We start from the raw sequence: 25876 nt of genomic DNA, 5'->3' as shown, positions 1-25876 counted from the left end.
TTTGTGTTATTAAACTTTTAGTTTTCTTCTTCACGTTATCGTTCATTAGTTTTCTTGTCCTTTTGAGTCATATTTAGTTATAATTATCTTTAAACCAAATTTTCAAAAACAGAAATTTGTGAGTGCCTTAATATTTTTTAAAATAATTTTCGGCAACATAGTGCTTCAGGCCAGGAAGGAAATGTAATGTAGAATTTATTGAATTATCTTTAAGGATTAATTTTCTGTAATTTCAGCTTAAAAATTGTTTCAAATGCAAGATAGGAAGTGGATGCCGTTTGCGTAGACAATTATAGATAGGGTCAGTTGGGGTAAAGGGAAACAGAGTTTTGATGTTTCAGCTTCTGTTCCTTCCCTTTCTTTTGGATAAATTGGGACACAAAATTTTGGGGTAAAATGAAACAGAATTTCAATATTTTAACCATGAGTTCTTTCCCTTTCTTTTGGATAAAGAGGGACATGAAATATTTGGGGAAAAAGAAAACAGAATTCCAATGTCTCAGCTTCAGTTCCTTCACTTTCTTTTGGATGGATTGGGAGATAAAATTTTGGCGTAAAAGGAAACAGAATTTCAATGTTTGAACTTGAGTTCTTTCACTTTCTTTTGGATAAATTACGACACAAAATTTTGAGTATTGGGTCCAAAACTCTCCGAGAGGAATTGGGAATTAAAAAAAAAATGGACGAAAAAATTGTTTCTTAACGAATGAAATCTTGTGTTATTTTCCCTCAGAGACTAGGGGGTAAACGGAAACACCCCATTTATTTCCCCATGAGCTTCATATAGTTATACAGCATGTCCCCGTTTAACCTGCAAGACCTATATTTTCTTAACCGTTAGTCCTAGATACATACTTCCTATCGCAAAAATTGTCAAAATGAGATGCGGATTCAAAATATTGAAAGTTTGAAGAGATAAAAAAAAATTAGGGAAAAAATACGAAATCTAACTTTTTATATGGGTCCTAGATCCCTAAAGCTGCATTTAGAAAAACAGTGGTTACATTCCTTTTTGTTCTTCAATACATATTTGAAATTTTCTTTCTAGAAACTTACCATTCACGTTTTATTTTGTGCTTTACTGACGCTCTTCATAATTTTTTTTCAAACTAAATATGAATAAAATTAAATTTTTATCTTTGCAATTGATAAACTTAGTTATAATTAAATAACTTAAAACGTTTCTTTCTTTCTCAGTCTTTAATTGTTGTTGTAAATATGAATAATTCTGTTTTGAAAGAAAATTAATATGTGTTTATATCCATTTGATTTTTAAATGCCTTATTTTACCTGTGAACAAAATGTAAGAATTCATGATTTATATTTTAAAAGCATTTAAGCTAAGAAAAATGCGTTGATGCATAAGTGATTTATTTCTCCTGATGATTCAAACCTGATGTCAGAGTGAAGTCTTATCAATGTTTTGTTCATCGAAGAGTAGTTCAACTAGAGGTAAAGGTGATAAAACTCTTGTAATCTTTGCCGTGCAATGGAGACGATTTTAATAAAAGTAAAAGTTCTCCTTTGTTGCATAAATAATAAATGAGGGAATCAGCATTACCAAAGCACAAATGCAATAGCAGACACGGGGATCTAGGGCTAACGAGGGACCGCTTTATCAATGAATAAATTCATGTTAGTTTTCTAACTTATTATTAACTGATAGCTGATCAGCCCCAACAATACGACGCAGTTTTAAAACTGATTTTAAAACACGAAAATGCTGCAAGGTTTTGCTTAAAAAAGCTCAGGTTTTTTCGCGATATATATATTTTTTTTTTCTGAAGATAACATATGCTTTTCCTTCACCGAAAAAAAAGAAAGGAACAATTTCTTACTGTTTCACAAATAAAAGTAATTTAAGGCTTTTTTCGAGAAAAAATAAAGAACATAATAATTTAAGGCTTTCATTCAGAAAAAAAAATAAAGAACTTCAAAAAATTATCCTTTCTTCCAAATGATTTCTGCGTCCGCAACGTTTCTCAAATTTTTCTGACCTGCGGACCAGCAAACACTTTTGAAAAAAATCTAGGACCTGCAAGGTTTTCTTTTTCATAAAATAAAATAAAAATAAAATAAGAAGAAAAGCTTTTCATTCCCTCACCGATAAAATCTTTCGGAAAAAATTTCGGACCAGAAAGATTTTTTTCCTTTTTATAATTTAAAAAAAAAAAAAAACTACACTATTTAAAACTATTAAAAACTTGTAAAAAAGGTTTCGGATCGACGAGGTTTTTCTAAACAAAGTTAAATGAATTAATAAATAAAAGTTAACGTGGCATTAAAGAACTCACAAAAATTTCTTAGGTGTCAAGATAAGTAATTTTTGCAACAATTATGTATGAGTAAATTAATATTTTAGAAAAAAATATAGAAACTTTTAAACTATTATCACAAAATACACGAAACAATGTCATACAGGATTTTAATTTTTTTTTTAAGTAGAAATTTTCCTTTATTTAGACAAGCAAAAATCTCCTAGGACCGGTCAAATTTTTCTGCGGACCGGTGCCGGTCTGTCTGACTACCGGTTGAGGATCAAATTGAACAATGTTTCTATCATAATATATTCATTATTATTATAATTATAAAGTTAGTACTTGAATCAAATGAAAAGATAAATATTAATATGTCAATATAAAAGGAAAACGCAACAAAAAATTTATGCAAGTCACAAGCGTGGTCCTTTTCGCTAATATTATCATTGAAACAACATTTATCAGATGAGAGACACACTAAAATTAGTCAGATTGAAGATTGCACTGAAGCGCTTATCTTGAGCACTGTTTTTATTAAAGATAAAAAGGATTGTTTTCACCTAGAGTGGCTCGTAGCTGGTGAACAGAATTAACTTCCCTGGTGTCAATCATGTGGACGGTCACGCTTATAGCTTTCCTTTTAGTTTTGTTTTATTTGTAAGTACTGACCTAATACAATAGATCGAGTGCCAAAATTTTTTTTCAAATACATTTCATGAGTATAGCAATTTATGTTCTTTTTCAGACTAGTTTATATTGTTTTAATAACAGTTATTTCTGGAATATGGTGTACTAACGCATTTTTCTTTAATTGAAATGTGATTGTGATTAATGTAAGGGGAGAAAAAATTGTGTTTTAACACTTATGTTTTAACACTTACTAATGCGTGACATTACATGCATTAAACTTTTTTGCCAAATACTTAACTCTGTACTTAAGGTGCTATTTTAATTAATTTATTTTTAAGCAGGAGAAGAAAAAAACTTCAACTTTATTTTCATTTTGTGAGATAACTGTTGCATAAAATCTCTTTTTTAACGAGCTTTTATGATTACTTAATACCGAGATTATTAACCACTTGTTCGGCGAACCGGCAACGGTCCGTGGATAAACTTGACCAGTCTTTGGAAATTTTTATTTTCGTTCGTAAAAAAATTTCCTTATTCAAAAAATAATAATACTAAAAATTTTTAATGTCCTTTTTTTACGTCAGAAATAACTTTGAAACCTGGAATCCAGGGCCGGACTGGACCCCTCAGAAGGGCGTAAACCTTGGAACTTCAGAGGGGCGCAAGATATTTCTGTACTTATTTACCCATTGTAGATGTATACGACAGGGTGCGAGGGTGAAAATATTTTCATGTGTCATTGCTCATTACAAAACTTCTTGCATAGGTGATCCCACGAGTGGGGCATTAAAATTGTTATTTGGGTGTTTTGGGGATTTTTTTTTGGGGGGGGGGGAGTTCTCGTTCTTGGAATTCTAATGTTTTGCCTGCGATCTTTTTTTTTAATTTTTTTTTTATGTTTTATTGACCTTAAGAGGGGGAATGGTCTTTATTAGGAGAGTAGTGCAGGGTTTCCATTTAAGTGATTTATGTGATACTCTAAAATTACGGTCCGAGGGTTACTCCCCCAGAAGAAATTTCGAAAAAATGATGTAAAATTCTGCATTTTGAAGCCTTTTAAGGGGAAATTGGAACTACAAAAATATCAGAAAAAAATAGACAAACAAAGCTTATAAAAGTTACTTAATCGTTAGAAAATTAAGATAATACACAGTAAAAATTGCTTTGGGGTCTACAAATCAATGATTGTAGTCGGCAGAGCGAGGGAGGAGAAAAAAAAAATTGCTTATGTTTCTTGCTTACATCAACTTTCGGTGTGAGTAGTCTTTAATCACCTCTTCAACAGTGGTGCAACCAGAACTTTTTTTTTAGGGGGGAGCATATTAAAAAAAAAAAGATTTAGATATAATAGGGAAGAAAAGAAAGGGGGGTATGGGGGTTCTCCCCCGGAAAGTTTTTGAAACTTGTAGTTTTAAAACCGCAATTTAAGACTTTCTTTGCTGATGCTAGGGGGGAAAAAGTACAGGGGTCTCGGCGGAAATTCTAGAAATTGAAGTCTTAAAAACGCGATTATAAGCCATATTTGTTGACTTTTGGGTAAGGGATGGAGCTTCAGGGACTGTCAGGATCGATTTTTGAATAACGGAATTTTTCAAGAAATACTAAGCACTTCAGAATGCACTCAAAAGGACAAAATAACTTTTCTGGCATATTTTTTTGAGGGGAAAGTTTGGTTTGAAATGACTTGAGCTGCACTTTTCCTCGTTTGTGGAGTCATTTTCTTGGAATAATTGACAACTACAGGAATACTTAAATAGTGTTCTTTCTGACCCAGATAAGTTATTTTGTCCCTTTGAGTGTGAAAAGTGCTTAGTATTTTTTTCTTTTTTTCTTTTTTTTTTTTTTTTAAGAATTCTGTATTTTATTCTTTTATTCTGTAAATGTATTTCAGAGATAGAATAATGTTACTATCAGGAAATTTCACCTCTGTTTTCCATATAAATGCTTCATACCAAAAGGGAAAAAAAGCTATAACAATTAGAGCCATTTAAATATTAAAGGTTTGCAAAACTAATTCATATTTCACAACAGACAAAACACTCGTGATAAAGATCCGTATTTCTTTATTTAGCCCCGTTTTCGATTATTGACATACATAGATGAGGATAAAAAATCCAAAGAAAGCATTGATAGTGGCTTAATATCATGCTTGCTCCAGAGAAACCTTGATTCAAAATTTTTATTATGATTACTATTAATATTGCTGTTGTAAGGCAACAAAATTTGTAACAATGGGTTTTGTATTTAAACATTTAATAGGGGAAATTACATGAAATTTGCTATTTTCCATCCTAACCGAAATAATAATTTTACTTCAGAATTTTAATTTTTCAGCGTTAAGTTGTACCTTAAAATGAAGCAAATCATTTAGTGAAATCCAGAAGTCTCTCTATATATTTTCTTAAATTCAAATCTTAAAAACACGATTGAAGGACCATATCTTCTTATACTAGAGCCAGAAATTTTTCGAAATTAAAGCTCACAAAACTCAACTTTTAGCGATTTTTGAACTTGACCAATAAGCTGCAACTATTAAATATTTTTAATTCAAAGATTTCTTTAAAATAAATTAGGATTTCCCCCCGGACAGTATTATTTTGAAAATTGAAATCACTTTGTTTTCCCACTATACGTGTTCTTTCTTCCTCTTCAATAATAAAGAATAGTTTTTAAAAACATTTAGCTCAGCATTCCGGGGGGGGGGGAGGGAGCTGTGGGTCCCTCTTCTGGTTGAGCCACTGCCCTCCAACCAAAAATCTTTTAATCTCTACATAGTATAAAATGAAGTGTCCAAAAACGTCTGTTTGTTTGAACTCTCAAAACTCGAGAACTACCCGGCCGATTTTGCTGAAATTTTCACAATTTGTTCCTTTAAGTCCTGAGAAGGTTTGCAGACAAGTTCGAAAACAATTCGATGAATAGTTCTTTTTTTATTCCAATTTAGGGAAAATTTTCACATAAATTCCCGAATATGGGGGTGAAAAATTACTCGCAATTAGTAACATTATATATCGTTGGAAAGAGAAGAATTTTCCGCGTTCTACGCAATTTGTTCCAACGCTCTAACTTAATTGCGGCGGGAGTTATTTACGTTTTTAGCTTGAATTTGTTTAGGCTTAGCTGAAATTTAGGCACTATTGTCTTCATTAAATTTATCAATAAAAATTGAAGGAATTGTCCTACAGTTTTCCTTTTGACACCATTGAAAAGAGCTACCTTTTTTTACTCCAGATCTAACTCGACCTATGGTCGGAAGTTTAACCCTCTATCTCCATTAGAAAAAAAGTTACAAGCGAATTAAATGAAGTTCAAAAATCTGTTCTCTATTCAAGTTTTTAACCATTTTATTTTGCGTTTCCACGGTAACGCTTTTTGAATCCATCATTTCCATCTTTCTCATTTTCAATTCTGAAACTTATTTTACTTTGTGTTTCCATGGTTACGCTTTTTAAATTCATCTTTCTCATTTAAATTTCTTAAAAGTATTTTAATATCTCTCGTCATTGTTTGGAGGGGAAATTTTGCATGATGATTTTTTTTCTTTTATTTATGCCTGATTGTTGAATATACGTCACTCGACACAATTTTTGTTTTCAAAATAGACCGGGCAAAGCCGGGCAACGCAGCTAGTAATTAAATATAAATTTTGCAAACGGAACCTGTAAAGCTTTTATGACATTTTTACTTCAACTGATTACATTTCATGGACTTTCCTGCTTTTTTTGAGCGAATTAAAATAGTATTGATTCCCGATACACCACTGACAATATTAAATATCTTATTATAATAAAAGGAAAATATGATTTTTTCGGCTGTATAGTTATGTTTAAAAAACGTGATTACCGTACCATAGTCTACAAGAAATTTTTCTTTAGGTCAAAATTATGACCACATCCAAAGCTAAAGTAACATGGCTAAACATAAGAACGTAATATTATGCTATCTGCAAGAAACGGAAAATCTATAAATAATTGTGAATAAATTTTACAAAATAAGTAAATGGACTGAAATCAATAATGAAGATTGTGGAATCAGGTAAGAGAAGATATGAATTAATAATATATGTACATAATGATTAAAATGGAAAAACGGACATTTCCCTCAAAAATGTAAAAGGTTATAAATATAAAGTTTGCAGGAATAATTTAATAAATTATCACACAGTGAAAAAAGTTGTCTCATTTCTTGACTTAACATAGTTCGTCAATAAATTTTTTATTGTAAATTGCAAGAAGTTTCTGTTGTCTCAAAATTCAAGATGGCAAAAACATCTTTCTAGAAAGGTCCTCTTCTTCTGGGGCAGACCCAAATCTACGTACCCGCAGACGCCGCAGTAGGGGGGGGGGCACACCACAGAAAAACCTACGGTCCGAGTGACCAAAGAATATTTTTAAAAAATAAATAATAAATGTGTACTCAAATTTAAAAAGTTGAAAATATTTTCAACATTGTTATAAAAATTAGGATTAAAAGTTCCTCATAACTGCTCAAAACTTTAAACTAATAATAATTACAAACAAATTTAAACAATTTAAACAAATGAACTCATAATTAAAGTAGAAATATTGAAGCAGTTAAAAACAAACAACAACCACTCGTTTAACAAAATAGTCATTCGAGGTGCGGGGGGGGGGGGCTATCCAGTGGCCTGTTGGGGGCCCTGAAAATTTTTTCAGGGGGGGGGGGCAGAATTTTTGGAGGCGAGGAGTGTTTTTTGAAGAAAAAAAGACTTTTTTGCCGCAATAACATAAATGTCGTGTAAAGCGCGAAAATATTTATTGTTACAAGAGTTACAATAAGGCTGTAGGGCAGTTTTAAAAGACTGAAGGGCGCAACTAAAAGCGCAATAGGGTGCCTTTGCTTAAAAATTAACGATTACAGGTACGGTGGGACGGAATGTTGGTCGTTAAGAGAAGATTTAGAAAAAAAAAACTCTCTTCTCCGAAAACAATTTTTTTAATGTCTTAAAATGTCATTTTAAGTCTTTTCAAAATTCAAGATAGCAAAAACGGACCCTTCAAGAAACTTGTTGCGTACGACAGTGTATGAAAAATGGCATTAAAGACCTGAAAAACGGAGATCGGGAGGGGGGGGGGGAGTTTTTCAAGGAAAAAAGCGGGGCTGCGGAGTCGAATAAAAAAAAAATGACTACGGCTCTGATTCCGACTCCGGAAATTTTAGAACCTTCGACTTCTACTCCTTTACCCCAAAGAGAGTTCGACTCCGACTCTTGAAATCTTAAACCTTCGACTCCCGAATCCGACTCCTTCACCCCAAAATCAGACCGACTCCGGCTCTTCGACTCTGACTCCGCAACCATGGAAAAAAGACATTTTTGTCGAGTTGTCGAGATTACGTAAATTGAAAAGACTGAGGGCGCATCTAAAAACGCAACAGGGCCCTTACAGACTAACTAACAATTGCAGGAATTGGATGTTTGTCTTGATTCTAGATTTAAAGAGCTCTCTTTTCTGAAAATGTTTTTTTTTTTTTTTTTTTATTTTCTTAAATTGTCTTTTTAAAAGATTTTAAAATTCACGATCGCAAAAACGGGCCTTTCAAAAACTATTCTTCTAAAGACCTGAAAAAAGAGGGGGGGGGGGGTCACAGTATGGCTGCTGGGCGCTTTAATATGACGACAGAAGGGCGCACCTGTGCGTTAAAACAACAACTATTAAAGGTATGGGGTGTTTGTCTGTGTAAGAAAAAAGAAATCTGCAGGGCTCTTTAGAAGGCAAAAGGGCGCTACAGGATGTTGCTTTCTGCCAAATAAAGATGAGTCACCTCTAGATGCTTGTTAATTGTGTTAATGCAATCGGAGGTAAGATAGCAAGAAAATTGATGATTGAAATTGCAGTAGAAAATATTGCGGTCCTGATACACTGTTACAAAGACTAGCTATACAATTTTTATTTCGGAGAAAAAGGGAGGCAAAATCTAAATTACTATTAAAAATGGTAGCGTAATATACAACTGATAATTACTTTTCAGGAAGCACTCAAGAAAAAAGCTGAATAATCTTCCATGTCTATCCGCTCTCCTCCCTCCTAATCGCCGCTATTAAATTTCCACCAGAATTTCGCTGGTGATTCTGGGTATCGAGTAAGCTATCAGCGGTTCCTAGAATTTATGATTTACTTGTCAAGACCCCTGTTCCAAGGATTTTGACCCCCAAATTACCTTCAAAATCGCACCAGTGAGCAGTGACAATGATTGAGAAGAAAGGAACAAATTTTGAAAAGAAAGGCAAAATAATTCCAGGTTCCTCAGTGATAAAAGACTTATATTACCGTAAAACTTTTGTACTTAACAATTTCGAGGTGTCAGGAAAAGAGAGAAGAAAAATCATCAGTTAAAGGGGAAAAAATATTTTTTTTAGTAACAAAAAGAAAGGGGGCGGATAATTTATTTTTGTAAAGAATATTTTTGAACAAAACAAAAAAAAAAATATTTTTCTGGCGTAGGGGCGCATCGGCCATGTGGCCGGTTGCCCGGCGGGCCAGTCCGGGCCTGCTGGAATCCATTATTTTGTCTTTGAAGGTTGGCAATACTTGAGTATAATTGCATTTTTTATATTACATCGTCGCCTCCGAGCAACAGTAAGTTGTCTTAGTGTTATTTCTGGGATCAGATACCTTACTAGTGCTCTGAGGCGACGATATACTGGATTGGATTTTGTGATTATTATTTTTTTTTCAATTTTCTGTGATTTTTCTCAAAGGTTTATTTATTTATACTAACGTTACTTACTTTTATATTTAAATATTACAGTTCACAAATGATAATAAAAGTGTTACAATTAACCTTCATAACAGTTTTGAATACCAAGAAATGTTTTTGTAAAAAATCTACAGGCCCGCGGAATGGTTTCGGAAATTTTTACCGGCCCATTGGCTAAAAAAAAGGTTAAGAAGCTCTGACTTGGTACATTATTTTACGTTTGTGATATTTTCTTTACATCAACACACTATTATGACGCTACTTCAATTATTTCAAAGTAAAAGCTACTAAAGGAGAAAAATAATAAGCCATTTTATGATTCCAACTTGCGTACGTTTTGAAAAATTCTTAAATGTAAAACCGATAAATTGATTCAAGAAAAATAGATTCAATTCCCTTTTGAGTTTAACTAAATGAAAAAAAAAATAATTATACAACAAATAAGCAATTACACCCATGTTCCAGATATCGAAAGAAAAATTTTACCGTGCTGAAAGATCTAGGCATTCCTGGACCAGAACCAAACATTTTGTTCGGAAACTACTTGGAATTAACGAGAAAGGTAAGAACTTATTTACAAAGATTTGCATTGTACACGTAAAAACAGACGAGTTTTAACACAAGTATTTTCACTTTAGGGTGCTATACAGTGTCACAAGGAATGGATGGAGAAGTACGGTAAAGTAGTGGGGTAAGTTTTTTTGCTTATGTAAAGAAAAAACTTTACATGTCATGTGAGTATTACTTAAGAAATTAAGGTACACTTTTTGTGTACCTTAATTTCTTAAGTACATTCATTCAGGTTAACTTTGAGCTACCATTTCTCAATTTCAAATTGCCTCATTCATATATGAACAGTTTTATTGTATTGCTTTGGGACAAAACGTGAGAAAGACACTTGGACAAGTGTATAGTTATCCAAAACTAAGAAATAATAATTATTAAATCCTTTTAAAAGGAATTATTACCCCGGTGTTTAGCTATCCTGCCATTTAGGGTAGCTTCAGGCCACGTCCAAAGTCGAATCCAAAATATATTTTTTAAAAATACCGCAACTTCAATGAAGCAATGTGAAATTTCTAAATGTTTAAAAACTTCCCTTCTGCTTCACAACATTTCAAGATTTTTATCGTTTATAGTATCGCATTGAATCTTACAATGTGGGAAAAGCACTTTCAACAACTGCAAAAATAGCTTCCTAACTGTAACTTAAGAACTACTGAATGATGCTAGGTACAATATCGCCAAATTTCTGTTTGCTGAGAGTAGAAAAATTATCTCATAACATCATCAAGTGAGTGCAGCACTGAGCCTTCTACATACTTCCTTTTAAAAAAAAAAAAAAGTCAAATGTAATACAAAATTTGAGGTGGCACTAGCTCAACCGAAATATCTTGAAGTGACCTTGAATGACAAGAACATAAAACTTTCTAATTTTGCTCGTTAAAATTTGTGTATTTTCTATTTGCTACATTGCCCCGTGTTCGGGGCAAGTTTACGTAACTGACTTGGACTCAATTTTTTTTTTTTTTTTTTTTTTTTTTTTTTACGGTTAAAAACACAAGCTGAGCAACAACTGAATGCACAAATTTTGACTTCATTAACTGCTTTATAAAGCAACACAATGTCTAAAATTTCCTAGGTTCAAACATAAAAATTAAAAAATTCATTGAAAAAAATCCTCGTAAATGCGCCGCAGTCTACCCTAAGTATTTCAATTAACATTTTGATAAATAAACTACGTTTTGTTACAATAAATGTCAGAGCAAAAGAAAATAACATAGACACTTCTGTACAATATCACTGTTACATATAAGTAATTTTACAGCTTAAGGCTACTTATTTTTACCAATATTAGTAGCTTTTAAGATTTATTACTCTTCTTCATTATTGCTCTTACAAAAAATAACAATCTATTTCAGGTACTATTTTGGCTCAAAGCCAATTATAGTTGTTGCCGATGTGGAACTGCTTAAAAAAATTCAAGTTTCCGACTTCCATAAATTTATGAACAGACCAGTAAGTTGCTTTTGATTCTCTTGATAAATGATGAGGTCAAACGAAAGAACTGTGAATGTTATCGAAAAATAGAGGCATGAATACCTTAAATTATATTATTTATTCTACTTTTTGCATTAGCATTAATGACAGCCAAGTTATGATGAAATATTATATTAATTATTTACGAAAATATTTAATAAATTTTCATGAAAATTTATCACTCAATATCTATTCGTTAATATGATCACTAATTTACTTTTCAATTACTATTATTTGTTAATTGATATTAATTATTTATAGTGGTTCACTAGGGTGGTTCAAAAATACATGTAAAAAAAAAGTTTCTCCTAGATAGTGGGACACCTTTCAATATTTTTAGACTTGTAGATAGTAATCCACTCAGAAAAATTGAAAATAGCGCCCCACGAAAGAAGGAAGATACGAACGCGAAATTTTGCATATAAGAGTGACATCAGATATGCAAATGATCCAAGTTTGGAGTCAATACGCATGACCGTTTACCCTACAGTATCGGTGACATCGGGAAAAAGTGCTAGGGTAAGGTTGCCGTCAATGAAGAACATTACAGTTTTTAGAAAGGAAATCCAACTCAAATTTAGCGTTAATTACAGGAACAATTTCTCAGTATATTTCTCTTTTAATAATATTATTCACTTTCATAATAAACATTCACAATAAAGAATGAAAATGAAAAATAAATATTTTAGCAAGTGGTTCATTCATGGCTACCGGTTGCTATGGATGGACCATCGAGTTTCCATCGATGGACCATATTCTCAAATTAAAAAATCAATGCGTAACTTACAAATATTTATAACAGGTGATCAATAAACACTATAAATAACACTAAGTTATAGAAAAATAGATTTTCTTTCTAAACTGTCTTATTTTCGGGTAAGAGAAACATAAAAAAAATATAAAAAAAGTCAGCACTCACACCACACACACAGCTGTTGCCATCACCCCTCGTTCACCAGTCGATATTTTCCCAACCTGTGCAAATTTGATCTTAGCTAATATCTTTTCAACCTCTTTTGAACTATTGAGAATTTTGTTAAATCGATGTTGAAAATTTTCGTTTGACGCAAGATTGTACTTGCTCACTCAAATGTCAGAGAACATTTTTGACTACTTTATTACTGAAATCGGATGTTCAAGTCTCAAACTACCGCAGACTATAGTACTAATAGACTTTTTGTCTTCATTAAATCTGTAGGACATGTTATTTTTCTCAGCCATTTGAAAGACCAACTCCCCCAATGTTTCCGAAGTAATTCCAAAAACTTCTCTAGTTTCAAAAAAAAAAAAAAAAAAGATTCACTAATCATATTCCTATTTCGAAGGGCTTATCTCCTAAATTTTCAATAACCGACTAAGGTAACAACAAACCGGTTTTTATCTTCCATATGACTGTTTAAAGTTGCTTTCAAGACTCTATATTGTCGGCAAACTTCGTTAAGGTTCATACCACCATTTCTGTAAGCTACTGTAGCACGCTACATGCTCTCACTTGTCCACTAGCCATAATATTAATTTTTTATTTTTTTTGGAACAGTAAAGAATTTAAATCTGTATTATTATGTTTTAAACTTTTAATCAATTTTATAAAAAAAAATGCCTTGAAATTACAATAAAGTATAAGAGTTTTCATGAATTACTGATATTTTTTTAGTGTCATATTTATTTTTAAACAATTGAGCAATTTTCAAAGGTAATTGAGCTGAAGTTACAGCAATATTTGAGATTTTAACATGAATGTAACACTTTGTCAGGTGGTCCATTCATTCATGGAAACACCTAGTGGTCCAAAAACTGCATCATTTTGAATATTCTTATAGGTGTTACTGCTGTGACGAATCATGATGAAACATGAAGTATGAGGAATTGTACTTGAATAGGCACACTTTTAAGTCAATGTTCACGTTTAGATGATCAGTGATATTCAAAGCTACTTCGGTCCACTCTAGTTGTGGTACGTGGAACTTTAACGGGCCAGCGTTATGTTAATGACATTCTGCAACAACATCTAGAGCTGTTCCTAAATGGCCCTCAGGAGCAATTTTCCAGCAAGATAATGCTCGCCCGCATACAGCTAGAGTTGCTCAAGACTTCTTACGTCCTGTTGAGAATCTTCCAGGGCCAGCCCACTTCCCCGACTTGTCCCCTACAGAGCATGTATGGAATCAGCTAAAACGCCAGATGGCGCCGTGCTACTCTGTGCAAGATTTAGAAGTGGCTGTTCAAAATTTGTGGCTTCATCATCCTCAGAACAACATCAGACATTTAATTAGCTTAATGTAGGACCGCATTGCGGCACGTATTGCAGCAAAAGGGGGTCCAACGCGCTATTGAAGTAGCACTATATTTATCCAATTTCTTAGAGTGTATTTGTTTAGTTGTCTAGATTTTGAGATCAAGTGTATCTCCCATCTGTATTTTTCTGCACATTAAATTTCACTTCAATCCAATGCTCCCTTCTTGGGGCGCTATTTTCAATGTTCCTGAGTGTATACTGGAAGAATTTTAGCTTCCTATTTCAACAGAAAGAGGGTGCTCAACCCCCTCCCCTACACTTCATAAGTATGGGGAGCAGGGTTAAAAAAATACATTAAACTGAAAAAACAATGCTACATATTACAATATACACTACTAATATGCATATACGTTGCAATAGAATAATTATTCACAAAAAAAAAAAAAAAAAAAAAAAAAAAAAAAAAAACAGTTGGGGAATTTAAATGTGTCTGAATTTGTGGCATTTTCGATGCTACTGCAAATGTTAAATTAAGGGGTCATTGAGCACCCTCTTAAAATTTGAGTAATAAGCTAAAACTTTTACAGCATAATACTATTAATAAGTTTTAAATTAGGGGGTGTCTCTAGTGGAAAAAAAAAAAAATTTTTTTTGAACCACCGTGTTTTTTTTTTTTTTTTAGCAATTCCAATTTGCGGGAACAGAGCTCCCATTGCTTTTAAGGTCTACGTATGTCTTTACTTTGGATCAAACGGGCTCTGCGAATAATTTCATGTGAATTTTTTAATGTACACTGTAAAAAAATTCAGAAACGTAACTGTCCGTGGAACGGTTCGGGATTTCATACTTTTTCACCTATTTCCCCGTAAAATCAAGTACTTTCGCAAAAAAAGTTTCCTGAATTGCCAAAAGATGCACGAATGCAGTCGTTTCACTGATGTGAAAAATATTTTTTGCCACTAGTTTAAAGATTGACCCCGTCCGGATTGACTAAACTCCCAATGGGAGCAAATAATTCCCTGGGTAGCTGCAGCTTTGCGAGCTCGGTTCCTGCTTGCAATTTTCGCGAAGCTTTGGCCGTGGTTTTAATATTCCTGGAGTTTTCTTGATAAATCAGGAAGGTTCTAATCAAATACATTAAATCTATTTAATTTTTCTAGAAGGTTCACGACTGACTTTAACAGGGGAGATTTCCCAATATTTCAGATTTTAGAAAGGTTACTGACTTTTATCGGAAAACGTCCCTGGTTTTTGTAAGAAATGTTACTGGTTGAAATTGGGCACATGAGCTGCCTATTATTTTCCAGGAACGTTTCTGAATCGTTTTTACAGTGTAATGAAAATGCTTTGCATTATTTGATGAGCGTCTTCAATGGTCTCTTGACAAGAACTTTAGTTTCTCAAAAGAAATGCACCTATCAAAACTGAAACTAGTTAGTTAGTATAAAAATCTATTGAAGTGTGCAATAAATTCATAACCATAAACAAATGAATCAAGCTTTGTACATTTTATACATTATGTTTTGAAATTTCAGAAACAAATTAACTTAACAAAATAAATTACCTTACTGCCTTGAATAAAATGTTGTTCCTAAACTAGGGGATGATGAGAATCGCTGACTAATGCTTTCATAGTTATAAAATGTTTTTCGAGAAAAAAGTCTTATGAAGTATTTGTTAGATTTAATGAATTTCTTGGGGAAACATTCATCTTGATTTTTAACAATGTAGAATAAAAGTTTCACAAAATTTAAAAAAAATGCCTTTAATTTAATTAATTTTTTCCTTGCAAAACTGCTTGAAGTTGTTAGATTTCGTTCCATTATTGCATTTTTAGAGCATATTCGGAGGACGTGAGAAAAAGCCCGGTAAGGAGCACAGGGTTGAAGGTTTCAGTCAGCAGTTGATTTCACTCCGAGACAAACGATGGAAAGACATTCGATCCATCATCACTCCATCCTTCACAACAGCCAAAATGAAACTAGTAAGCATCGTTTTATTACTTAGCACGTTTGGTGACTGAAACTGAACATTCCGTTCAGGTGACTGACAGTTTTTAATGTGACCTTTTATTCTTTTCTATAAAGCGAGACATTCAGGTGCGTTTATAAAAGAAGTCGCATGTTTTTTTTTTTTTAGTTTGCACTTATTGCAGAAAGGAACACTTGAAAAAGTATCTATGTGGTATGGTGCTTTTAATGCATAGATTTGCTTGAGTACGTTTGTTGTCGATTTTAAATGAGAATAAAATTCTTGGCAAGATTTCCTAAAATTTACTTATGCTATCAACATTACTCTAAGAGATGTGATTTGCAACTGCGCTTGGCTCTTATGGCCTCGAAATATTTATAAGCGAAAATATATTTTACTCGCATTAGAGCAAGGCAAACATAAAATAAATTCAATAATTACGTGAAAGCTCTTACGGTTCAAATTATTTGATAAAAAAGTGCTTAAACAATGCCACCCAAATACTTTCAGTTGGAAATTTTTTCAGTGTTCCTCTCTGCAACTTTAGAAAACGGGACATTCCAGCGTTCCACAATGATGTGCAGAGACAATGCGGCAGGCTACCTGAAAACGGGACGTATGTCCAACTTTGTGATGCGGTACGAAACTAAAATATACGTGCGTGTTCATAACGACAGTTCTCCATAAATGCGCGAGACAGCTAAGAAACGTGTTAAATGTGTATGTCCTTATAACATTGTGACTAAATTTTTTAGTCACATGGTTCATTTTCTGCCTCTAACTATGTAATCATTTACATATACTCAGTAAGGATATAAGTCATACACTGCACTTTCAGAATCTGATTTTTACAATATTCGAATCTACAAACTGCCTTTTTGACTAACTTTTTAAACTGAGAGTTAGATTACTACCTTTGTGCTGCTGTGTTGGAGCAAAGAAGTCCCAACACAGCAACCCTCTTCCAAATTTTCATTACAGATTTCTTTCTCTAGGGATAGTGCTTCTTCTGGCTATCGTGTGTTGTATTAGCTAAGTCGAATTTTCACCCTAGTCATTACCGTTCACTACCGTATTCGTTACGGGGTAGAAGTGTTTATTTCTGGACCAAATTTTCTGTTTTGCGCAGAGTTTGAAATGTTTTTGTTTGCTGGGTTTTTGTCTTTGACTGTAATACAGCACAATTTCTCCTCTCAACTTCTGGTGATAATTTCAAGTTAAGGAGGAACTGGAAAGATGACTGGCTAATGACGCGATTCTTAGTCCAAAGCACGATAGTCATACTATTTTCTTGTTACTCTCTGTTGCAATTAGCGTTGTTCAACCGTAGAATACTGTACTTATAAGCAAGAACTATGCAACTTGACCTTTTCAAACCAGAAAAGTTTTGTTTCGGAGTTCGAGTATCAACTTATTTTGCTCATCGCTAGGGTTAGTAGTTTTGCCAAATCAGGCGAAGTTGACAAGTGCCGCCCTCTTCTCTTAACAATATGCATATATTTTTTAAATCTTCGAGCATACTCTAACGTATTGTTGCGATTTGAGCTGGGAAAAAAAAAGAACCTAGCCGGTGGTAGGTCGCCTAACCCAGGAGCCGGCTTAATACTTGTATTCCAGTCTATCCATTTTTTTCAAATGAGTCGTTAAACGTTTTTTGCAGATGGCTCCAATCATGAATGATTCCATAGACTCTCTGTTGACCAATGTAGAAAAGAAGAGCAAAGCTGGAGAATCTTTTGATATCTATCCAATGTATCAAGGACTCACTATGGATGTGATTGGAAGGACTGCTTTCGGCATCCAAACGGATGTGCAAAATAACCCTAATGATCCATTTCTTCGATCCGTGCGTGTGCTTTTATCCGGGGATAGCAGCAGCATATTATCAATAATTTCAGGTTAGTATGTTGTTCGCAGCAGTAAAAAAAATAATTCTTACATTTTCATACTTTCCCATGCTGTATCACACATTGTTTAGGATAACTTCGTCGAAAATTATTCATTTCACGTTCCAACTTCCTCCGCAGTTTTATTTCAACGTTCAATAGCTTCTGCAAAAGCACCCAATTGGTTTTTAGGGTCTCATATAAGCTGGCTTCTAACATGTGGTAACAGCACCAATAATTTCGTCACGTGAAAATTTAAGTAGATTTTGAGGACTTTATTTCAGTGGACAGCAGTTTGCAAAACTCTATATAGAACTTGAGCCAGAAATGATATTTAAAGATATAGTACTCTAAAGCAAAAAGTGCAGGAAGCTGATAATGAAGTGGAAGTAAAATGTGAGGACGATTCATAGCAGAAAAATGCTCCCTAAAGTGTGTTAAATGTGTAAGGAGTGCAAAAAGTGTCTTCAATCTCTTAGGCAAACCAAAACTCAGGAAAGAATGACTCTTTCTCCCCGAAACTGTAAATTGACAGAAGGTATATTATTAGACTTCAAACTGAATTTAAAGCATAAAAGTGAAATAGTACATGTAGAGAGCATGATGTTCTAGTAAAAATAAGAGTACAATTTTTTTTCTTTTAATTCTGTATGTTGATCAGTCAATTACAATATCTCATGCTGCCAACTATCTCTGATGTATACATTCATATACAAAACGTCAGTGAAATAAATTACTGCCAATAAATTCTCCGACGCGTTAACTCATTATCCGACGCTCATACTCCGACGCGTTAACTATCATTTTATTGATAGTAGAATGGAAAATAGCAATACAACTTTAACTCTATCACTATTGCATCCAATCTGTGAATCCGTATTTTACGAAATATATTTTATGTAGAATCGAATGTGAGATTCATATTACATCATCAGTGTTTTGCGTTTTCAACGACAAAATTATGAAAAAACCAACAAATGCTTACATAAAAAGTACATAAAAAGTAGTCGAAAACTTTGTACTGCATAGTGAATAAAATATGACAACGTATATAAAGTACAAATTCAAAATGAAAAAAGGTTAAAAAACCAGCAAACAGCTGTTTCGGCACTCTAAAATACAAGTGCCATCATCAGTGCAATTAAAAACGAAGACAGGTTCAACCCGACTAAAACACAGTCGAGGCGAACATTGGAATGAGAGACGAGTTGTAAAAGATATGAGAGCAGTACCTGGAAACGATGACGTCAAGGTTACGTCAGAACTACAGAGGACAGTTGCACTCAGGAGAAAACGTCACGGACAAAAAATAAATCAAATAACAGACTTCCAAACATTAGGAAAAGGGGGAGTGCTAGACAAATCATTGACGATTAAATTAGCATTTTTCCATATGTAATATGACTCCCAAAAATCTAAATCATGAATGGACGAACACTCGTGAATAACTTTGGCGGAAGAAAAAATAAAATTATGGCCACAAGACCAACAATGTTGAGCAATAGAGGAGCGTTTGAGATCCGTCAAAAAACAGGATGAACATCATCATGTCTTTAGGAGGAGTATGTTCACAAAGAAGGTTTTCTGATGACTACTCAGCAAGCGTTTCCCGTTCGGCTCCAGTTTGGCTGACATATCCTCTTCCAGATAGCAAAAAATCATTTGCAGGAATTTACAAGTATCAAACTTTAGTGCCACAGGCTCTGCATTGAAAATTAAAACGTCTGACCGGGTTCCAACTCTCAAAAATGTGGCGCATGCGAGGGCGTCTATCCAGGAATCTCCAAAGAGTTTAGCATATAATCGTGCAGCTAATCAGCGATTTTCGGACAGGAATGTAAGGAAATACCCGCACAGTGATCGTTACAAAGATAGTAGTTTTTCTAGCCGAATAGGATTATGTCGGTCAAGTTAGAAGCAAATGCGAAATTCTTATTAAATAGTAATGAAAAAAATCACCATTGTGCATATACTCCTCTACAGCACATGAGGTTGTTCACTGCCCCAAGCTACTACTGTAAATGGCACGTATACTGCTATCCATCGATACCACATCCCCCCGTGTCCCCACCACAGCTCACATAACGCCTTCTCTAAATACGGGAGGTGGATATGTCGCACCCAGTATAATATTTTGCAATGTGTTGTCACAACAGGGCAAGAAGTTTTAATGCACAACAGAAAAAAAGCATTCAGATGAAATAGTTGCCAAACATTTTTTAATTATCTATAAAAACAATAATCGATGTAGGAATCACATGAAAAGTGAACTGAATACAATTCTCGCCACATTTTCTATTGAAGATTCAACAGAAGAGTATATTTCGAAGCATAATTTATAATTTATACATGCATTTAAGCTTTTTTTTATATGTATTTTCTCTTTTAGTTAGTTTTCGTGGTTTGGAAAAGCTCTGGAGCATAATAAACAGAATGAGGCTCATGTCTAGGAACAAAGGAACCAATCCTGTTCGTGAATTGATTGAATCAACAAAAAATGTAATAGCTCTACGGAGAGAAGGCAAAAAGGTAGATATAGTTTTAATCATAAAGCAGTTAGTGGAGTATTTATTTCAAGCTAAGAAAAGCATGTTTCTAATTGAGTAGAATACTTTTTATTCTGATGTATTTGTTTATAAATTAATTGATTTACATTCCTTCATTTATTTATTCACTTGTTTACTTATTCATTCACTATTACATTCACTTATTTTTTATCATTAACATATTCATTTATTTATTTTTCGTCTATTGCTTCCTTATTTATTTGTTTGTTCATTCATTATTTGATTTACTCATTCATTTGATCAAAAATATTTTTAACAGTGAAATAAAAAATATTACTTTGGAAAAATTATTTTATTTTTCCTTTTGCCCCATACATTTTCAAAGTTTAAAATTTCCACTTTTTTGAAAGCACAAATTTACTGTCAAAAATGAAATATATTATTTTAACGCACTTTTTTTTTTTTTACAAAATACACTATTATTTCTTTATAAATTAATTTTCATAGCGAATTTCGGATTTATTCATTTTTGAAAAGGTAAGTTAAACCTTTTTAACTGTTACACTTTGACCCATATCCCCCTACATCCCGTTAGTATTTCACTGTTTCAATCTTTTTTTTTTCTTTCGTAAATGAATTTCCAAATACTTTACTCAACGTTGACTCAATATTTAGTGCTTAAGTGTGTTAACTAAATTCCTTGCCACTGCAATTACTATATGTTTTTATGCAAAAACTTGACGACTTATCTGGCTATTATGTTTCTTTCTTAGTATGCATCACCAAAAGTCGCTAAAACATCGTTTATGAATCTTCTAAACTTTTACTCATGTATGCATAGAGATATTATGCAACGTTGACAAGTATTTAGTGCTTAACTGCTAACAAAATTCCTCGAAATTGCACTACTATATGTTTTCATGCTAAAATTTGACGACTTCTCTGGCTATTATGATTCTTTCTTAGTATGCGTCACCTTAAGTATAGCTAAAATATCGTTATCAATCTTCGAAAGTTTTACTCATGTATGCATAGAGATATTGCTAAAGGCTTTCTTAAAATTCTTTTCCTTTTTTATATAAATTTAAGGCGTAAAAATACACCTCGACATTTTTTGAAGGAATTTGTTTTGAAGAAGTGAAATGCACAAAAAAGGTCTTGACCATAATGTTAATTAATTCTGTAAAAAAACTAACTTTCCTAACCAGGGAACTACACGAATAGTAAAATAATGAAAAAAATTGATATAGATACTAATTTAAAGAGGATATTGAGACAGATTTTGAAGCAAAATGTTTTTGCCCTCATTCACCCGCTAACGAGATATAAGTATTAAAATCTGAAGAAATTTTAAGAAAAGTGCCAAATTTAAAGCTTTGGTGAGCTTTAACAAGCAATTTCACCATCGTCATTCATCAGGAAAGACCATAATGTTATTTAATTGGATAAAAAAAAAACCTAACTTTCCTCACCATGGAACTACATAAATAGTATAACAATGAAAAAAGTTGAAATGGATAGCAATCGAAAGAGCATATTAAGATATATTTTTGGCGCAAAATTTGTTTGCCCTTGCTCGCTAAATAACTAGATACCGTATTAAAGTCTGCAGAAATTTTTTTAAAAGAGTGCCAAATTTAAAGACTTGGCGAGCAATTTATCAAGCAATTTCAACCGTCTGTATCTATCTACAAATCGTGATAACAGATATCTTCCATTATTCACTGAAATTCGCTAAATTCGGAAATTTTCTTAAAATTTTGGCAGACTTTCTGACCTTATATTTTGATAGCGGGGACACAAGAGCAAATCATTTACGCGTTCATAAACATGTTTTACAATGCTCTGTTGATTGTTACTTATTTATTTATTTTTTCATTATTACACTATCGTGTGATTTCCTGGTTAGGAGTGATAGATGATGGAAAGGGGAAAAAAAGATGAGCACTGTTTGGTTGTTTTTAAGCGTTTGACTGTTTGATATAATGAACAAAAAAAAATTAAAATTAAATAAAGCATTTAATTAAAAGTATTCAAATTTCCAGTTTCCCCCATTTTCCACGATGCTAAATATTTATATAAGATACAAGGCGTGAAATACGCATGTTGGAGCGTAAAAAATGTCTCTGCTTATACATATTGGTCAATATTAAATAAAACAAACTAACTTAAAAAAAAACACTTTTTCAGACCAATCGACCAGATTTACTGCAACTCATGATTGACGCAAAGATAGACGACTCGGCAGCAATAACTACAGATGACCTTACTGCAAAAAGTGATAACGAAAGTACGGAAAGTCAAAACAAAGGTTTGTTGTTTTTACTTGGTAAATCAGTGATTAAAGAATAACCCAAAAAAATATCTTATCACTCATTGAATGCGATTGAAAATTTTAAGAAGCATCTTTTGCAAAGAAGTTTTAGGTAAAAAACTGCGTTTGAAACAGCATTTAACATTACTTTATTTTGAGAAACTATATATATATATATATCTAGAGTTAAGATACTGAAAGGAGAAAGTAAAAAAAAAAATAAGTCAAAAAATAAAAAAAAATAACTTTTTATACGGGCCCCATGTCCCCTAACTTGTAGTTAGGGAAATAATCTCAATTAAAAAACAATTCCAACACAAAAAGTTTGAAATTATTACCACCAATATTCACCGAGATATGAAACGCAGCGTTTTGTGACTTACACAACTTTTCACTCGCCGTCAATAACACCTTTTGGGGGGAAATATAGCAGTTAACATGTGTTTAAAACTATATGTGTGCATAGAGTGTGGGTTTTCTCAAATTGTTCGAGGTTTTGTAGTGTTTTTTTGCGTATCACGGCATAACATTTGCATGAATTTTTGAATAGCAATGAAAAATACAAATACCTTGTTTTTCTTGCTTTGACGACCTGTCATTCTTCTGAAAGGGCGATAAGTTCCAATCTCATCTTTTGTATGTTCCCTAAAAACTTTGAACTGGAATATCTCCCTGAGTTTTGGTCGTACAAATGTCAAGTTTTTTTGTGTTAGTAATATATTTCAATGGAGATTATTTCACTAAATATAAGTTAAGAGGCCTGGGGCTCGTATAAAAAACTAAATTTTGTATTTTTTTACTCTTTTTTTTTTTTTGCTTCAAACTTTCAATATATTAACTCTGCATCTGATTTTGAGCATTTTTCAATGGGAAGTATACACCTAGGACTAACAGTTGCGAAAATAAAGGTCTTACTGGTTAAAACGGAACACCCTGCATATATGGGCCAGTCAGTGCAAATTTCTCACTTTCTTGCATTTTTGTGATCTATTTCATTTTTGCTTTATTGTACATACAAGGTACGGCAGGGAAACTTGCTAATTTGAAAAGTCAAAAGAAAAAGTACTTCATATATCAATTTATTTCTTTTTATGAGATATTGTATACATTCTGAATTTTTATTTTAACTAGATTTAAAAATTACATCGGGCAAATGGCAGCCCCCATTAATGATGCACTGCCCTACCCTAGATTTTAAGTTTTGTTCTACTCTTTCGAGCATATCGACAGGAATGTTGGCGATGGCTAGCCGGATGTTGTCCTTCGGGCGTTGCAGGGTCGGGGCTTGTCGTTGTAAACGATCGCATTGAGATCGATCGTTTACATGTAGGGGAACAAGGGGCAAAGTGAAATAGCGGGGCAAGTGAAATAGTGGAATAGTTTCTCTGCTTTTAGCTCAACCTATCTGGTATTATTTTAACTATGTAGTACCATATGTAGTCTATTCCAGTCAGGAAAAAAAAATACCGCCAAATATTAAAGCATTTGGTACTACAGGCAATTTTTAAAAATTGACACTCATACAGTAATATTTCGCTTTAAGCCAAAAAATATTTTTGGTACTATAAAATGGTAAAGTTATTGTTATTAACATTTTAAATATTAATTGAGACCTCCTAATATTCAAAGCAGCATTAATATAGTTAATATTAAGCTTATTTGTATTTTAAATAAATTGTACAAATAGTCAAGTGCATGCGGAGCAAAGTGGATGGGGCAAAGTGAAATAGTTCGTTTCATTTACTCATTCAATCATTTAATACAAATCACTTACATTTTCATTTATTAATTAAATCATTTAAATTCCTTCATTTAGTAATTCACTTATTTATTCAATCATTCTCTAATTTTCTTATCCATTCATTCTACTCGCTTATTTATTTCTCTTCATATATTAATTGATTTATTCATTTTATTTGTTTATTGTTTCATTATCTTTTCATTTATTCATTGAACCTTTTATTAACTGATTCTTTTGATCAAAAATATGTTTTATAATAAGAGAGAAAATATTTTATTTTTCACTTTGCCCCATGGAAAAAAGAAAGTGAAATTCTTCCACTTTTTTTGAAGACTCAAATTTACTGTCAAAAATAAAAAATACTGTTTTAACGCCTGTTTTATATATATATATATATAAACAATGTTCTTTCTTTATGTACTGTAATTTTCTAAACAAATTTCCAATTTTTTATTTTGAAAAAACTCAGTCATCTTAATCATTTCACTTTGCCCCACTTTTCCCTACATCGTACTCTGTAAATATTTTTGAACACGTATCTTTAGAGTTCTTGCTTGAAAAAAAATTTTATTAAATTTTACATTTTTGAAACAAAGTGCAAAACTTAAATTTATATCAAAAGTTTTTGAAAACTCTGAATGTACAACATTTATTTTAGAAAGAATAACGCATGAAAAATTTGATTTTTTTTAATTGAAAATGTCAGGGCCGATTGTAGCAGGTGTGCAGTGCATGCTTAGCACGTGGGCGGCCAAAACAAGGGGCGACCGCTTGCCGAACATGGTTCGAAAAATCAAGACATTTTCTTCGAACTTTTTAAAACAAAACTTGGGACAATTATTTGCTGAATTTTGAATACTCAATGAATAATCAAAATTCGACCCGATATCCATTCCATAGCTCAAAAATAATATAGTGTGGCTTTGGTTAGTTGAGCTATGACCTTGAAGATGTTTAACTCTGAAAAAGGAATGTGTTATGGTGCGGATTTGAGTTGGGATTAGAGATGAAAACAGTCCGAAAAAATCGGAAAATTTCAGGAAAAAAACGTTTTTTCCCCGAAGAGGTTTATTTCCGATCCGGAAAAATTGAATTTCTTTAACTTTTCAGGAAATTTTAAATGAAATATGTTATTTAGGTATATGTTTCATATTGAAGAATTTTCCTCTAAAATGTTACTCTTCTCCTGCATTTTTTACCCGTGTTCATATGTGCCCCTCTATAGAGACATGTGAACAACTAAAGGAGTTTCTTAAAAATACCATAAAGAAAAAAAATAATTAAAAAAAATCCCAAAAAAATCTGTGACACAAAGAAAAGTTTATTCAATCATAGGGACACTTTTGTGTTGAGAAATTGATGATATTTTTTGAAAAATAAAGAATTGAAAAAACTTGTTCACGTGTGCCCCCTCCCCCCCCCCCCCTTTTTTTTTCACTAGAGCATTTTTTTAGTAAAAACTTCTTTTGCATTTCTTAGTATAAAATGTCCGTTTTTTGATTCAAATGTAATATTTTTGTTTGTTTACTATATTGCTAAAGTATTTTGCCGCTCTTATAATTTATAAGCGGAC

At 32.7% G+C, this 25876-nt stretch overlaps 1 protein-coding gene across 1 annotated transcript in view; it reads left to right on the top strand.

Annotated features, from left to right (window-relative positions):
* The first annotated feature begins 2846 nt into the window (after positions 1–2846).
* The window catches only part of LOC129219321 (cytochrome P450 3A24-like), a 43516-nt gene continuing 20486 nt past the window's right edge, over positions 2847–25876 (top strand). The window contains exons 1-8 of the mRNA XM_054853674.1: positions 2847–2915; positions 10074–10170; positions 10247–10299; positions 11531–11627; positions 15722–15868; positions 17516–17753; positions 20131–20270; positions 22439–22559. Of these exons, the coding sequence (XP_054709649.1) occupies positions 2869–2915; positions 10074–10170; positions 10247–10299; positions 11531–11627; positions 15722–15868; positions 17516–17753; positions 20131–20270; positions 22439–22559 (940 nt within the window). The 5' untranslated portion in view covers positions 2847–2868. The remainder of the gene's footprint in view (positions 2916–10073; positions 10171–10246; positions 10300–11530; positions 11628–15721; positions 15869–17515; positions 17754–20130; positions 20271–22438; positions 22560–25876) is intronic.

Source organism: Uloborus diversus, chromosome 3, assembly GCF_026930045.1.
Source record: "Uloborus diversus isolate 005 chromosome 3, Udiv.v.3.1, whole genome shotgun sequence".
Classification (NCBI taxonomy): Eukaryota; Metazoa; Arthropoda; class Arachnida; order Araneae; family Uloboridae; genus Uloborus; species Uloborus diversus.
The sequence above is the reverse complement of the archived record's forward strand: the minus strand, read 5'-3'. Positions and strand labels throughout refer to the sequence as shown.